Source organism: Anolis sagrei, chromosome 4 (assembly GCF_037176765.1).
Source record: "Anolis sagrei isolate rAnoSag1 chromosome 4, rAnoSag1.mat, whole genome shotgun sequence".
NCBI classification, from domain to species: Eukaryota; Metazoa; Chordata; class Lepidosauria; order Squamata; family Dactyloidae; genus Anolis; species Anolis sagrei.
The window spans coordinates 6,962,091-6,975,827 of NC_090024.1; the positions used below are offsets into that span (position 1 = coordinate 6,962,091).

A 13,737-nucleotide genomic window follows, 5' to 3' on the forward strand; every position below is an offset into this window, starting at 1 on the left:
CTGTTTTATATCTGGTTCTTTTTATTATTGGCATAAGCTTTGTGGAACTGAAAACAGCCTTGGTCTCCTTAGTGGATGATCTGCACAGGGAACTGGACAGGTGGAGTGTGTCCCTGTTGGTTCTCCTGGACCTCTCGGTGGCCTTCAATACTGGAGGACACAGTATCCTTCTGGGATGCCTCCTGGACCTCTCAGTGGCCTTCAGTACCGTAGACGACGGTATCCTTCTGGGATGCCTCCTGGACCTCTTGGTGGCCTTCGATACCATAGACCATGGTATCCTTCTGGGATGCCTCCTGGACCTCCCAGTGGTCTTTGATACCGAAGACCACAATATCCTTCTGGGATGCCTCCTGGACCTCTTGGTGGCCTTCGATACCATAGACCATGGTATCCTTTGGGGATGCCTCCTGGACCTCCCGGTGGCCTTTGATACCAAAGACCACGATATCCTTCTGGGATGCCTCCTGGACCTCTTGGTGGCCTTCGATACCATAGACCATGGTATCCTTCTGGGATGCCTCCTGGACCTCCTGGTGGCCTTTGATACCGAAGACCACGATATCCTTCTGGGATGCCTCCTGGACCTCTTGGTGGCCTTTGATACCATAGACCATGGTATCCTTCTGGGATGCCTCCTGGATCTCTCGGTGACCTTCGATGCCGTAGACCATGGTATCCTTCTGGGATGCCTCCTGGACCTCTCGGTGGCCTTTGATACCATAGACCATGGTATCCTTCTGGGATGCCTCCTGGATCTCTCGGTGGCCTTCGATACCATACACCATGGTATCCTTCTGCGATGCCTCCTCGACCTCCCGGTGGCCTTTGATACTGTAGACCAGTGGTTCTCAACCTGGGGTCCCCAGATGTTTTTGCCCTACAACTCCCAGAAATCCCAGCCAGTTTACCAGTTGTTAGAATTTCTGGGAGTTGAAGGCCAAAAACATCTGGGGACCCCAGGTTGAGAACCACTGCTGTAGACCATGGTATCCTTCTGGGATGCCTCCTGGACCTCGGTGACCTTCAATGCCGTAGACCATGGTATCCTTCTGGGATGCCTCCTGGACCTCTCTGTGACCTTCGATGCTGTAGACCATGGTATCCTGGGATGACCATGGTATCCTTCTGGGATGCCTCCTGGACCTCCCGGTGGCCTTTGATACCGTAGACCACGATATCCTTCTAGAGTAGGGGCTCATCTAATCTCATCGGGCAATGTATTCTATAATCGGGGAGCCACTGAGGAAACGGCTCTCTCCCTTGTTCCCACAAGGTGGGCCTGAGATAATGGTAGGGGTGAAAGAAGAGCCTCCCCCAAGGATCGGAGGGATCAGGCAGGTTCATGGAGGAGATACGGTCACGCAGGTAGGCGGGTCCCAAATCGTTTAGGGCTTTGTAAGTGACGGGCGGCTCAACCCATTATGAAAAGTAAGCATTTGCAGTATAGTTGATTTTGCCCAGGGGCGCTCTTGAGGCACTCTTGGGGGAAAATAGGCCTTGACATATGCGAGTTGTAGTTACTGGGATGTATAGCTCATGTTTAACTTGTTGTCCAAGAGGACTCCCAAGATCTTTTTCACACGTCCTGCTCTCAAGCCAGGCATAGTCCCCCATTCTGTATCTTTGCATTTTGTTTTTTTCTGCCTAAGTGGAGCATCTTGCATTTGTCCCTGTTGAACTTCATTTTGTGAGTTTTGGCCCATCATCTCTTGAATCTGTCAAGATCGTTTTGAATCCTGCTCCTCTCCTCTGGAGTATTGGCTCTCCCTCCCCATTTGGTGTCGTCTGCAAACTTGATGATCATGCCTTCTAGCCCTTCATCTAAGTCATTAATAAAGATCCTGAACAGGACCAGGCTCAGGACAGAACCCTGCTGATAGCACTCCACTCGTCACTTCTTTTCAGGATGAAGAGGAAGCCTTGGGGAGAATCACCCTCTGGGTTTGTCCATTTAACCAATTCCAGATCCACCTCACTTTGCCCTGCCTTTAAATTTATTTGATCTAGCTGGTTGCACAGGGAGTTCCACAGGCTCAAGAACTGACCACAACATGTTATTGACTCAAGATCAACAAGACAATGGTTTGAACCCATCATTCCCAGCATTCTGATTCCGGTGCAACAATGACCATTGAGTTCTGTTCCAGAACAGTTGCACGGCACTCTGATGGAAATGGGGCCCTTCAAAGAGGGCAATTGTGAAGCAGGTGAAATGAAGCACCTGGTAACAGGTAAGTGGGCTAGAATGAGGAACAGAGGGATTAAGAAGAGACTCCAGGGATGTTCAGAAGTTAGGGAGGATTGGTGAATATTGACCACAGGATGAACTCCCAGGTGTGGACACGAGGTGGGGCTGTTGCTTCACTTAAAATTCCCTATATACAGTCCTGTACAATAGTTTCTGCCCATCTTTCGTGTTTTGGACTTCATTTCCCAGAATTCCTTGACTATTGGCCAAGCTAACTGGGGCTTCTGGTAGTTGAAGTTCAAAACATCTAGAGGACCAAAGCAAATGAAAAAAAATGGAGATTAATAGTTTGTGTATTGGAGTAAAAATCCTGGGTTATAGGTACACTGTAGTTTGGCACCACCATGTCTCTATGCAATGGAAGCTGTAGTTTGGATAGGCACATGTATTTATTTATTTCCAGTATTTCTATTCCACCCTTCTCAACCCCTGAGAGGGAACTCAGGGTGGCTTACAAACCAGCCACAATATAATACAAATATAAACACAAATAACAACAATTTAAAACAGTAGGTAAAACATTATGTTAAAAACTCGTTAAAAACATTGTCATCAACCATATAGCCAATTTCCGTCCGGTTCAACATCCAAGGTGCTGTCATGTTTGCTGTCCAAAAGTCTGGTCACAGAGCCATGATTTAACCTTCTTCCTGAAAGAAAAGAGGGAAGAAGCCAACCTGATCTTGCTGGGGAGTGAGTTCCACAGGCGTGGGGCCATCACCGAGAAGGCCCTGTCCCTCGTCCTCGCCAAGCGCATTTGCAAGGCTGGCGGGACCGAGAGCAGGACCTAGCCGGATGATCTTAAGCTATGAGGCAGGACATAGAGGGAGATACGTTTGGACAGGTAAGCTGGGCCAGAATTGTATAGGGCTTTATAGGCCAAGACCAGCTCTTTGAATTGTGCTCGGAAGTGGACTGGCAGCCAGTGGAGCTAGTACAGCGGGGGGGGGGGGGGTGGTGGTGGTGGTGGTGGTGGTGGCATGCTCCCTGTATGTGGCTCCAGTTAGTAACCTGGCTGCCGGCCACTAGACTAGTTGAAGTTTCTGAACAGTCTTCAAAGGCAACCCCATGTAGAGTGCGTTGCAGTAGTCTATTTGCTGGGGAGTGAGTTCCACAGGTGTGGGGCCACCGCTGAGATGGCCCTGTCCCTCGTTCCCAGCCAAGTGCATTTGCGAGGCTGGCAGGACCGAGAGCAGGACCTTGCCGGACGATCTTAAGCTATGAGGCAGGACATAGAGGGAGATACATTCGGACAGGCAAGCTGGGCCGGAACCATATAGGGCTTTATAGGTTAGGTCCAGCACCTTGAATTGTGCTTGGCAGTGGTCTGGCAGCCAGTGGAGCTGACACAACAGGGGGTTGGTGTGCTCCCTGTATGTCGCTCCAGTTAGTAACCTGGCTGCCGCCCGTTGGACTAGTTGAAGTTTCCGAACAGTCTTCAAAGGCACCCCACATAGAGTGCGTTGCAGTAGTCTATTTGGGATGTCACCAGAGCGTGGAGCACCGTGGAAGAGAAGCTAAAGATCTTGCAAAACTCAGACTCCCAGGAGTCCATCATGGCCATGTTTGTTGATGTCAGAATTGGGCACTTGCAAGAACCAGAGCCTTATCACATTGGGATGTAATCCGTTTATATCAGCATGCATCCCGTATTGTTTTGGGACTGGATGCATACTCTATTAAGATGGTGTACTGGTACGGCTGTACCAGGAGCTCCCACTTTATTTTCTTTCTGTTATCTGTTTTGCAGTCATAGGACAGGCCTCCTGTCCGTCATAATTAAGCTTTGGTTCCGCACCTTGTTCTGGGCTCTGGGAGGGAAAGGAGCCATTTTTGGGGCAGTCTCACACAAGGAAGCTAAGCTATAGGACGTAGACCAGCTCATCCCGTAGAAAAGCTTCCTTTCTCAAGGAGCATCCAGGGGAACAGAGCATCCAGGGGAATTAACCATCCAGGGAAAAAGGAGCATCCAGAGAAAAGTAACATCCGGGGATACAGAAGCAGAAATTCCAGGAGAAAGGTCCCAAAAGCTCTGGCTGAGAGCTCACAGCCTCTCAACCTCACAGCATCAGAGGGAACAGCCCTGAGGTTTCTAAGAATTCTCGAAGGGAGAACAATATTACAGATTCACGGAACTCCAGCTGAAATATCTTCAAGCCTCGGCTGGTAGGTCTACTCGATACCCAGACGCATTTGGAATCAGTAGTAGGTCCCACACTGATGAGGCATAGATAGAAAGCAGCCTGGGAGAGGTTAAAAAGGGTTTTTCCTACAGAGAAAGTTTAGTTAATCAAAGTCAGGTGCCAGTCCTTTGAGGACTAGACTAAGAAAGCCTTGAAGTGTTGTTTGAACCATTGAAGATTTGTTGTTTGTTCCATAATAAAGACTTCATTGCATCATTAGACTCTAAAGACCATTACTTCAGAAAAATCCCTGAGAACCTCTCTTTGAGGCACCCCTGGCTTCCCGCTGGGCTTAAAGTATACGTCCTATAGAAAAGTACAGCTCTTACAGGCCCAGCGTGTGACAGAACAGATGGGATACATACTATCTCCATCACACCAGATGATTATAATTCTTACGATTTGCAAATACTGTGCTTTGACTCATCACACCATGGAAGGCTGTCTCATCCCTTTTTAAATTTATTTTTCTGATACTGCGTAGTGATGCAGCCTGGAAGTCTTGAACTTCTGAGGAAATGCATACTAATTTTCTGATCACACACACAAAAAGCAGCACCCCATAGTAAATAAAAAACACGATTAGAATCCTGTGTGCAATTACTCCATTTCTGAGATGTTTTGCAGATTGATTCCAATGGATTAGTGACAGAATAGTCATGTGATGGGATCCATTCAGAATCATGTTCAAAGAGTCTCAGAAATGGAGTATATTCCAATGTGATATGGTGCCCAATCATCATGTGCATCTGATAGGAAACTACAACTGAGAACTTTTTTGGCCAACGATGTTCTGGAGAGCTTCTCACAAATTTGCATCAAATTCATGGTGCCATCCCCATGTCCTGACCTCTCTTTCCTTTGGGACACATATTCTGGGAGTGATTTGACATTGTGGGTTTCTTGGACTAAGTACTAATATGATGATGATTTTATTTGATGAAGGGAAGCTGGACCATCTCAAGACAGGCAGGTTCACCTCACATTGAGAGGGAACCAGGAGCATGGCCACTCTTCCAGTCTTGTTGCTGATGATTGCCTTGGGGACAGAGAGCGGTGAGTCTTTGGTCATTTTGGGAAGAGTCCATCTTATGGGTGGACGGTCAGGAAGGACCACAAAGTGGATGAAACATACAACATCTTGCTCAGCAAGTGGCCCAGTTGAGTGGTGGGTCTCATGTTGACCATGGCTATCAAACGTAAATGTAGATTATGTTAGGGCTGAGTAAGCATGAGTTCTATGGGATGGTAGTGCTAACAATTTCATGTCCTCACAGTCAAAGATGAGCCATACCTAGGACTGTAATCACAGGACTATGCCAACATCAAAACTTGAGAACCTGGAAGGAGACTTTGTGATGTTAGAAGAAGCTAACATTAATGCCAGAAGAGTTTTTGTTAAAGAGTTTTGGATAGGTTGAGCACCAACTACATTAAACATTGTGATAGCATGATAAACTGAGGATCAACCACAGTAGTAGAGTATGCTGTTTGAACAAACTATGCCAAGTCAACAAATGAAGGAACACAGACTAAGTCATACACTTTTCAAGACAGTGCACTCACCCAGAGATTCCTCCTCCTTGGTCCTGAGGATTGGAGAAGTGGCCCTGAAGTGAGGCATTTTGGAATATGTATAATCATTTTGGAAATCATAGAATCATAGACTCAAAGAGTTGGAAGAGACCTCATGGGCCATCCAGTCCAACCCCATTCTGCCAAGAAGCAGGAATATTGCATTCAAATCACCCCTGACAGATGGCCTTCCAGCCCCTGTTTAAAAGCTTCCAAAGAAGGAGCCTCCACCACACTCCAGGGCAGAGAGTTCCACTGCTGAACTGCTCTCACAGTCAGGAAGTTCTTCCTCATGTTCAGATGGAATCTCCTTTCTTGTAGTTTGAAGCCATTGTTCCATTGCGTCCTAGTCTCCAGGGAAGCAGAAAACAAGCTTGCTCCCTCCTCTCCGTGACTTCCTCTCACATATTTATACATGGCTATCATATCTCTTCTCAGCCTTCTCTTCTTCAGGTTAAACATGCCCAGCTCCTTAAGCCACTCTTCATAGGGCTTGTTCTCCAGACCCTTGATCATTTTAGTCGCCCTCCTCTGGACACAGGCCCGTAGCCAGGATTTTGGGGGGGTTTTTTTGGGGGGGGGGGGGTGAGTTTGGTTCGGGGGGCTGAGTCTGAGTGAAAAGTCTGAGTGAAAAGCAAACCTTTTGTATCGTTACCCCAATACCCCCATGCATATGGGATATATTGAGCATGGTGATCAGATCATGATATGAATAAACATAACAGTTTAAATAATGTACCAGTAAGGCCTTCTCTCGGACCACCATCAGAATTTGGGGGGGGGGGGGGGGGCTGAAGCCCCCAAGCGCCCCCCCCCCCCCCCGGCTACATGCCTGTCTGGACACATTCCAGCTTGTCAATATCTCTCTTGAATTGTGGTGCCCAGAAATGGGATTCATAACATTTTTGGAAAAACACTGATCATTGAAAGGCATGACTTTGTTGTTGTTGTTATTATTATTATTTACTGTATTTGTATACCGCCCCTCTCAGCCTTCCGGCGACTTGTTACAAGTCACAACCCTTTGAAATGTGATGTTCACTGGCATTCATACATGGAAACTAGGTCTCTCAGCTGTTAAACTGATGTACTAGGTATGTCTTTGAGCTGCCAGGGACAAAGACATGCCAATGCACAAAAACATATATTCAGCTGAGTTTCAGAAGTGTTCATTTAGTTGTCAAAAAATCTACTCTCCCTTGAAATATATTTGCCTTTAAACCATGCTCTCAAGTGACAAAATGAACAGTCTTCTTTAAAAGAAGTTGATTTACTCACAAAACTTCATGTATACAGCATACAGGCACTTTTCTTATGAATCCAGTTACAATAGGATTTTAAGTGGTTTCTCTGTGTAGGTAACACAAGCATCTTCCTTAGAAACAATAGCCCAAAGTCCAAAGCATCTATTTTGAGAGTCTAATAAGTCTCTAAATACACTGTTCTGCATTGAAGTCTGAAGGCATACAGATGGCTTCTATCTCTATTGAAGCCTAAAGCAAACAGAGATCTAAAATGGAGTTTTAGTCCTGAAAATATCTAGTTCTAATCACATGGTCTGCAGCCCCTCCCACTGTTAGGGACCCTAAATTGGGTCTTCTTAGGTCCACATCACGGGAACACAAAAGGAAGGAGACAGCCCCAAAAAAGATCAAAAAACAAGGTTTATTTTAGTTTCTTCATGAAGAAGACGGACAGCCTGGCAGCATATGCAGATACTACCCTTCAAGTGACTGCCGCGTCCCCTTGGGTTTTGACCACCGATATATAACCTCAAGTAAACAAGAACATTTTTTTGTCATGGAAAGTACTCTCTTTCCAGCCCCTCCCTTGACCTTTTGATGGAAAGTACCTTCTTGTACCTGAAGACTCTGTGCTTAACCACAACCTTTGAACTTAACCACAACACAACTGCCGACCTCTACATGTCACATCTTATTTCTTAAGAACATTTCCTTCCGTGTTGCTCTTTTTCTACAGAGAAAGGGTATATTTCTCTTTTGCTGTTAATTTCATTCCAAGCCCCTTGCTTAGCATTTGCAAATTTCACTCAAAGACACTTTCACCACAACAAAGAGGTTAGGTAGAATTGCAAACCAATACACACATACAATACAATAAGGAATTATATACATATATACAAACAACTAGTGGAGGCTTGAAAAGGTTGCTATTCCCAACAAGGCAACCCTAGCCATACCAACCCTAGGAGAACCCACTCTCGAGAATGGTGCAGAAAACCAAACTGGAAATGTCTAGGGCTCTATCTCCAGCTTTATAAGGCTGTTGGCGGGTCTGAGCTAAAGTAAGTCATGAAAGAAACAATTACTGACAAATGAATCAACGTGAAGGTAAATTCATCTGATTCCTTTGCAGCACTTTCCTTGGAATGCTACTCCTGCAATGTCAGCAAGTACATCGGTTGCATCACGACTGTAAATTGCACAGACGCTGAAAAGTATTGCATGATGCACACAGGTGACCGGGTTGGGGGCTTCATATCAGGGCAGGCAGGTGGGAATCTGACATCCCCCCCTTCCCATTTGGGAAAGAGGGCGAGCCTGTGCTGCTTTCCATGAAACGAAAGCTCTGTCTCTTGATCTCCTTTCGGACATTTGTTGAATCACAGAATTATGAAGTTGGGATGGACACAAAGAACCTTGTAATGGGACAAAATGTGGCCCTCCTGAGGTTGGTTGGGGGTCCCCGCCCCCAAATATGGATGAATTGAGAAAAAAATCACTCAAATATTTCAGATGAGGCATTGTTGGAAATTTGCTTTGGTTCAAGCATCAACTTCTGTTTGGTTTCTTCTTCTAAAAGAACATCCAGCTTGGGTTTAAAATGCTGCCAATATGGCAAAAGTACTTTGAGGTTCTCAAAGGCTGGAGCTCGGCCAAGTTTCCTTTCTGGACATCAATATCTAGATTCCTAGTTAGTTTTAGAGGAAAGGGGAGTCTGGGATCTGAAGTCCAGAAAAGATGTGGAGATGTTGAAAGATGATTTAAAGAGCCAACGCTGAGATTGGTTCCATCAACTACTTGGAGATTGAAGTTTGAGTTGGAGAGACTGATAAAATGCATCCAGGGTACAGTTGCAAAAGAAATGCTTGTGAGGGTTGGTAAATGTGAATAAGCAGAATAAGCAGATGCTTTACCACAGTATTTAAACCAAGATATATCCTGCAATATAATAAAATGTCACTCAGGCTTATGAAACAAGTAACAGTATTTTTACTTCAGTTCAAAAGTTCAAACAGGGTGTATGTGTATGTCTGTGTGTGTGTGTGTGTGTGATATATATATAGGTAAAGGTAAAGGTTGTCCCCTGACATTAAGTCCAGTCATGTCTGACTCTGGGGTGTGGTGCTCATCTCCATTTCTAAGCCGAAGAGCCAGCGTTGTCCGTAGACACCTCCAAGGCCATGTGGCCAGCATGACTGCATGGAGAGCCGATATATATATATATATATATATATATATATATATCACAGTCTATTTGAATACAGGCAGAGATCAGAAGAATAAAATAGTCCTTTTAAATAGTCTTTAAAATAAGCCTCATGCCATTAAAATAATCAATCTTCAATACCACAGTATTTAAACCAAGATATATCCTGCAATATAATAAAAAGTCACTCAGGCTTGTGAAACAAATAACAGTATTTTTACTTCAGTTCAAAAGTTCAAACAGGGTGTATGTGTATGTGTGTGTGTGTGTGATATATATATAGGTAAAGGTAAAGGTTGTCCCCTGACATTAAGTCCAGTCATGTCTGACTCTGGGGTGTGGTGCTCATCTCCATTTCTAAGCCGAAGAGCCGGCGTTGTCCGTAGACACCTCCAAGGCCATGTGGCCAGCATGACTGCATGGAGAGCCGAGATATATATATATATATATATATATATATATATATATATATATCACACAGTCTATTTGAATACAGGCAGAGATCAGAAGAATAAAATAGTCCTTTTAAATAGTCTTTAAAATAAGCCTCATGCCATTAAAATAATCAATCTTCAATACCACAGTATTTAAACCAAGATATATCCTGCAATGTAATAAAATGTCACTCGGGCTTGTGAAACAAGTAACAGTATCTTTACTTCAGTTCAAAAGTTCAAACAGGGTGTATGTGTATGTCTGTGTGTGTGTGTGATATATATATAGGTAAAGGTAAAGGTTGTCCCCTGACATTAAGTCCAGTCATGTCTGACTCTGGGGTGTGGTGCTCATCTCCATTTCTAAGCCGAAGAGCCGGCGTTGTCCGTAGACACCTCCAAGGTCATGTGGCCGGCATGACTGCATGGAGCGCCGATATATATATATATATATATATATATATATATATATATATATGTGTGTGTGTGTGTGTGTGTGTGTGTGTGTGTGTGTGTATTATATATATATATATCACAGTCTATTTGAATACAGGCAGAGATCAGAAGAATAAAATAGTCCTTTTAAATAGTCTTTAAAATAAGCCTCATGCCATTAAAATAATCAATCTTCAAGATAGTTGTCAGCCAGCACTTTCTCTTCACTGTCCAAAAGTGAGAAATAGCAGAATGACAGTTAGAACCGTTGGTCTCAGTAGCTAGCCAGAGGCAGCAGCCAATCAGAATCCCAGCTCCTAGCGCACTCAGGCAATCAGCTGCTGACACATCTCTCTCCAGTTAACCCACCATATCATTATATATATATATATATATATATATATATATATATATATATCGGCGCTCCATGCAGTCATGCTGGCCACATGACCTTGGAGGTGTCTACAGACAACGCCGGCTCTTCGGCTTAGAAATGGAGATGAGCATCACACCCCAGAGTCAGACATGACTGGACTTAATGTCAGGGGACAACCTTTACCTTTACCTATATATATATCTTACTTACTTACTTAGGCGATCCCTCGCTGGAGGAGTAAGATGGTCTTCCATTATGGATTTCCTTGTGGGTCCGTATGTGGCTGTGGAGCCCTATTCTTGCTCTGCATCTTCTTCCGCAGTGAGGGCATTGGTTTCCAGGTGGAAGGTGGTCCCGGTCGGGGTTGGCTTGACGCGCCTTCCTCCTGGCACGTTTCACTCTTTCACCCTCCACTCGTGCCTCCTCAAATTCTGCAGCACTGCTGGTCACAGCTGACCTCCAGCTGGAGCGCTCAAGGGCCAGGGCTTCCCAGTTCTCAGTGTCTATGCCAGAGTTTTTAAGGTTGGCTTTGAGCCCATCTTTAAATCTCTTTTCCTGTCCACCAACGTTCCGTTTTCCGTTCTTAAGTTCGGAGTAGAGCAACTGCTTTGGGAGACGGTGGTCAGGCATCCGGACAACGTGGCCGGCCCAGCGGAGTTGATGTTGGAGGACCATCGCTTCAATGCTGGTGGTCTTTGCTTCTTCCAGCACACTGACGTTTGTCCGCTTGTCTTCCCAGGAGATTTGCAGGATTTTCCGGAAGCAGCGCTGATGGAAACGTTCCAGGAGCTGCATGTGACGTCCGTAGACAGTCCACGTCTCACAGGCATAGAGCAGGGTTGGGAGGACAATAGCTTTATAAACAAGCACCTTGGTACCTTTACCTATATATATATCACACACACACACAGACATACACATACACCCTGTTTGAACTTTTGAACTGAAGTAAAGATACTGTTACTTGTTTCACAAGCCCGAGTGACATTTTATTATATTGCAGGATATATCTTGGTTTAAATACTGTGGTAAACCATCTGCTTATTCTGTTTATTCACATTTACCAACCCTCACAAGCATTTCTATTGCAACTGTACCCTGGATGCATTTTATCAGTGTCTCCAACTCAAACGTCAATCTCCAAGTAGTTGATGGAACCAATCTCAGCGTTGGCTCTTTAATCATCTTTCAACATCTCCACATCTTTTCTGGACTTCAGATCCCAGACTCCCCTTTCCTATCACAGTCTATTTGAATACAGGCAGAGATCAGAAGAATAAAACAGTCCTTTTAAATAGTCTTTAAAATAAGCCTCGTGCCATTAAAATAATTAATCTTCAAGATAGTTGTCAGCCAGCACTTTCTCTTCACTGTCCAAAAGTGAGAAATGGCAGAATGACAGTTAGAACCGTTGGTCTCAGCAGCTAGCCAGAGGCAGCAGCCAATCAGAATCCTGGCTCCTGGCACACTCAGGCAATCAGCTGCTGACACATCTCTCTCCAGTTAACCCACCATATCATAATGTCCATTTTCAAATTCTCACAATGCTAACTTGGGGATTCTGGTAGATGTAGCCCTCTCCCCCAACCATTACTAAATGCTTGGCCAAGAAGATGTTCAACGTTTAACCTTCTTTTCCCTTCCCATTCCTTTCTCTCTGTTTCCACTTCTCCTTATGTTTAGTTACAACCACGGATGGTTTCGTCATAGAGCAAGGATGCGTGGAGGTCTGCCCCATTGCCGTAACCACTTGGCCGGCACTCTATACTTACACTTGCTGCCAGGAAGACCAGTGCAACAGCGTTGTCAGCACAAGAAGGTTCACCCCTCTCCTCACCATAATCGTTATCATCAAAACTTTAGCTACTATGGAGCTCTAACCCAACGAGGAATAAAGAGTTGAAGCCAATGGATTCTGCAATGGGAAATTGTCTCCCAACTAACCATAGTTCATGAAGTATCTAGGGCACACACCCCATGGTACCAAGGAATGCAACAATTGAATGGAAACTCTACACGAGTGAGTTGCCCTTGGTTTTACCGAATTGTTGGTCAACTACATTTGTAGTCCCTGCTGTGTTCTCTCCCACTTCTGCTCCAAATGTATGAAATGCCTTCTGCTTTGGATCTGATCTTCCCAGATGACCAACTTTAGGAAGAATGACTTCTCAAGACCATCCTTTGACCTGGGTGTGTGCAGATCTGAAGACCAAACGACAATTGTCATTTAAACAGATAGCCAACCAAGTCCTTTGCAAATAAATATGTATTATTCGTTAATAAACAAGGAAAAACTATGAATGAACAAGTGTAAGTAATATGCATATATCTATATAAATAAAAATGTAATGACCTCACTACCTCTGAGGATGCTTGCATAGATGCAGGCGAAACGTCAGGAGAAAATGCCTCTAGACCATGGCCATATAGCTCAGAAAAACCTACAACAACCCAGTGATTCCGGCCATGAAAGCCTTCGACAATACAATATAATGTTAGTTTGTGGGATTAGCATAACTCAAAAACCACTTGACGAATTGACACAAAATTTGGACACCACACCCCTAACTGACCAATGAGTGACCATCACACATAAAATCCCTCCCCCAAAACAGTGGAAAGGACTTAACCCCCCCCCCCCCAAAAGCTAAATGATGAAAAACTAAATGACAAAACAGAAAAAAGGGAGGGAAAAGGGAGGGAAGGAAAAGGAGAAAGAAAATAAGAAAGAATGAGAGAAAGAGGGAGGGAAAGAAAGAGAAAGAAAGAAGGAAGGAAGGAAGGAAGGAAGGAAGGAAGGAAATGGAAGGAAGGAAAGAGGTAGAGAAGGAAGGAAGGAGAGAAGGAAAGAAAATAAGGGAATGAAGGAAAGAAAGAGCGAAGGAAGGAAGTAGGGAAAGAAGGAAAGAAAGAGCGAGGGAAGGAAGGGGAGAAAGAAAGAAGAGAAAGAAAGAAGGAAGGAAGGAAGGAAGGAAGGAAAGGGAAGGAAGGAAAGAGGTAGAGAAGGAAGGAAGGAGAGAAGGAAAGAAAATA

General features: G+C 44.6%; 1 protein-coding gene across 1 annotated transcript; it reads left to right on the plus strand.

The window, feature by feature from the left end:
* Positions 1-5,353: 5,353 nt before the first annotated feature.
* Positions 5,354-12,947, plus strand: LOC137096787 (lymphocyte antigen 6E-like). The gene is made up of 3 exons (XM_067467021.1): positions 5,354-5,490; positions 8,386-8,487; positions 12,388-12,947. Exons 1-3 carry the CDS (start codon positions 5,439-5,441, stop codon positions 12,582-12,584), a joined length of 351 nt encoding a protein of 116 aa, XP_067323122.1. The 5' UTR covers positions 5,354-5,438; the 3' UTR covers positions 12,585-12,947.
* Positions 12,948-13,737: the final 790 nt, after the last annotated feature.

What these genes read in the sequence shown, in the direction of transcription:
- LOC137096787 (XM_067467021.1), top strand. Translation starts at nt 5,439, where the DNA reads ATGGCCACTCTTCCAGTCTTGTTGCTGATGATTGCCTTGGGGACAGAG. An exon ending in TGCCTTGGGGACAGAGAGCG is followed by an intron (nt 5,491 to 8,385) that starts GTGAGTCTTTGG and finishes ATTCCTTTGCAG; the next exon opens with CACTTTCCTTGGAATGCTAC. An exon ending in GTATTGCATGATGCACACAG is followed by an intron (nt 8,488 to 12,387) that starts GTGACCGGGTTG and finishes CCTTATGTTTAG; the next exon opens with TTACAACCACGGATGGTTTC.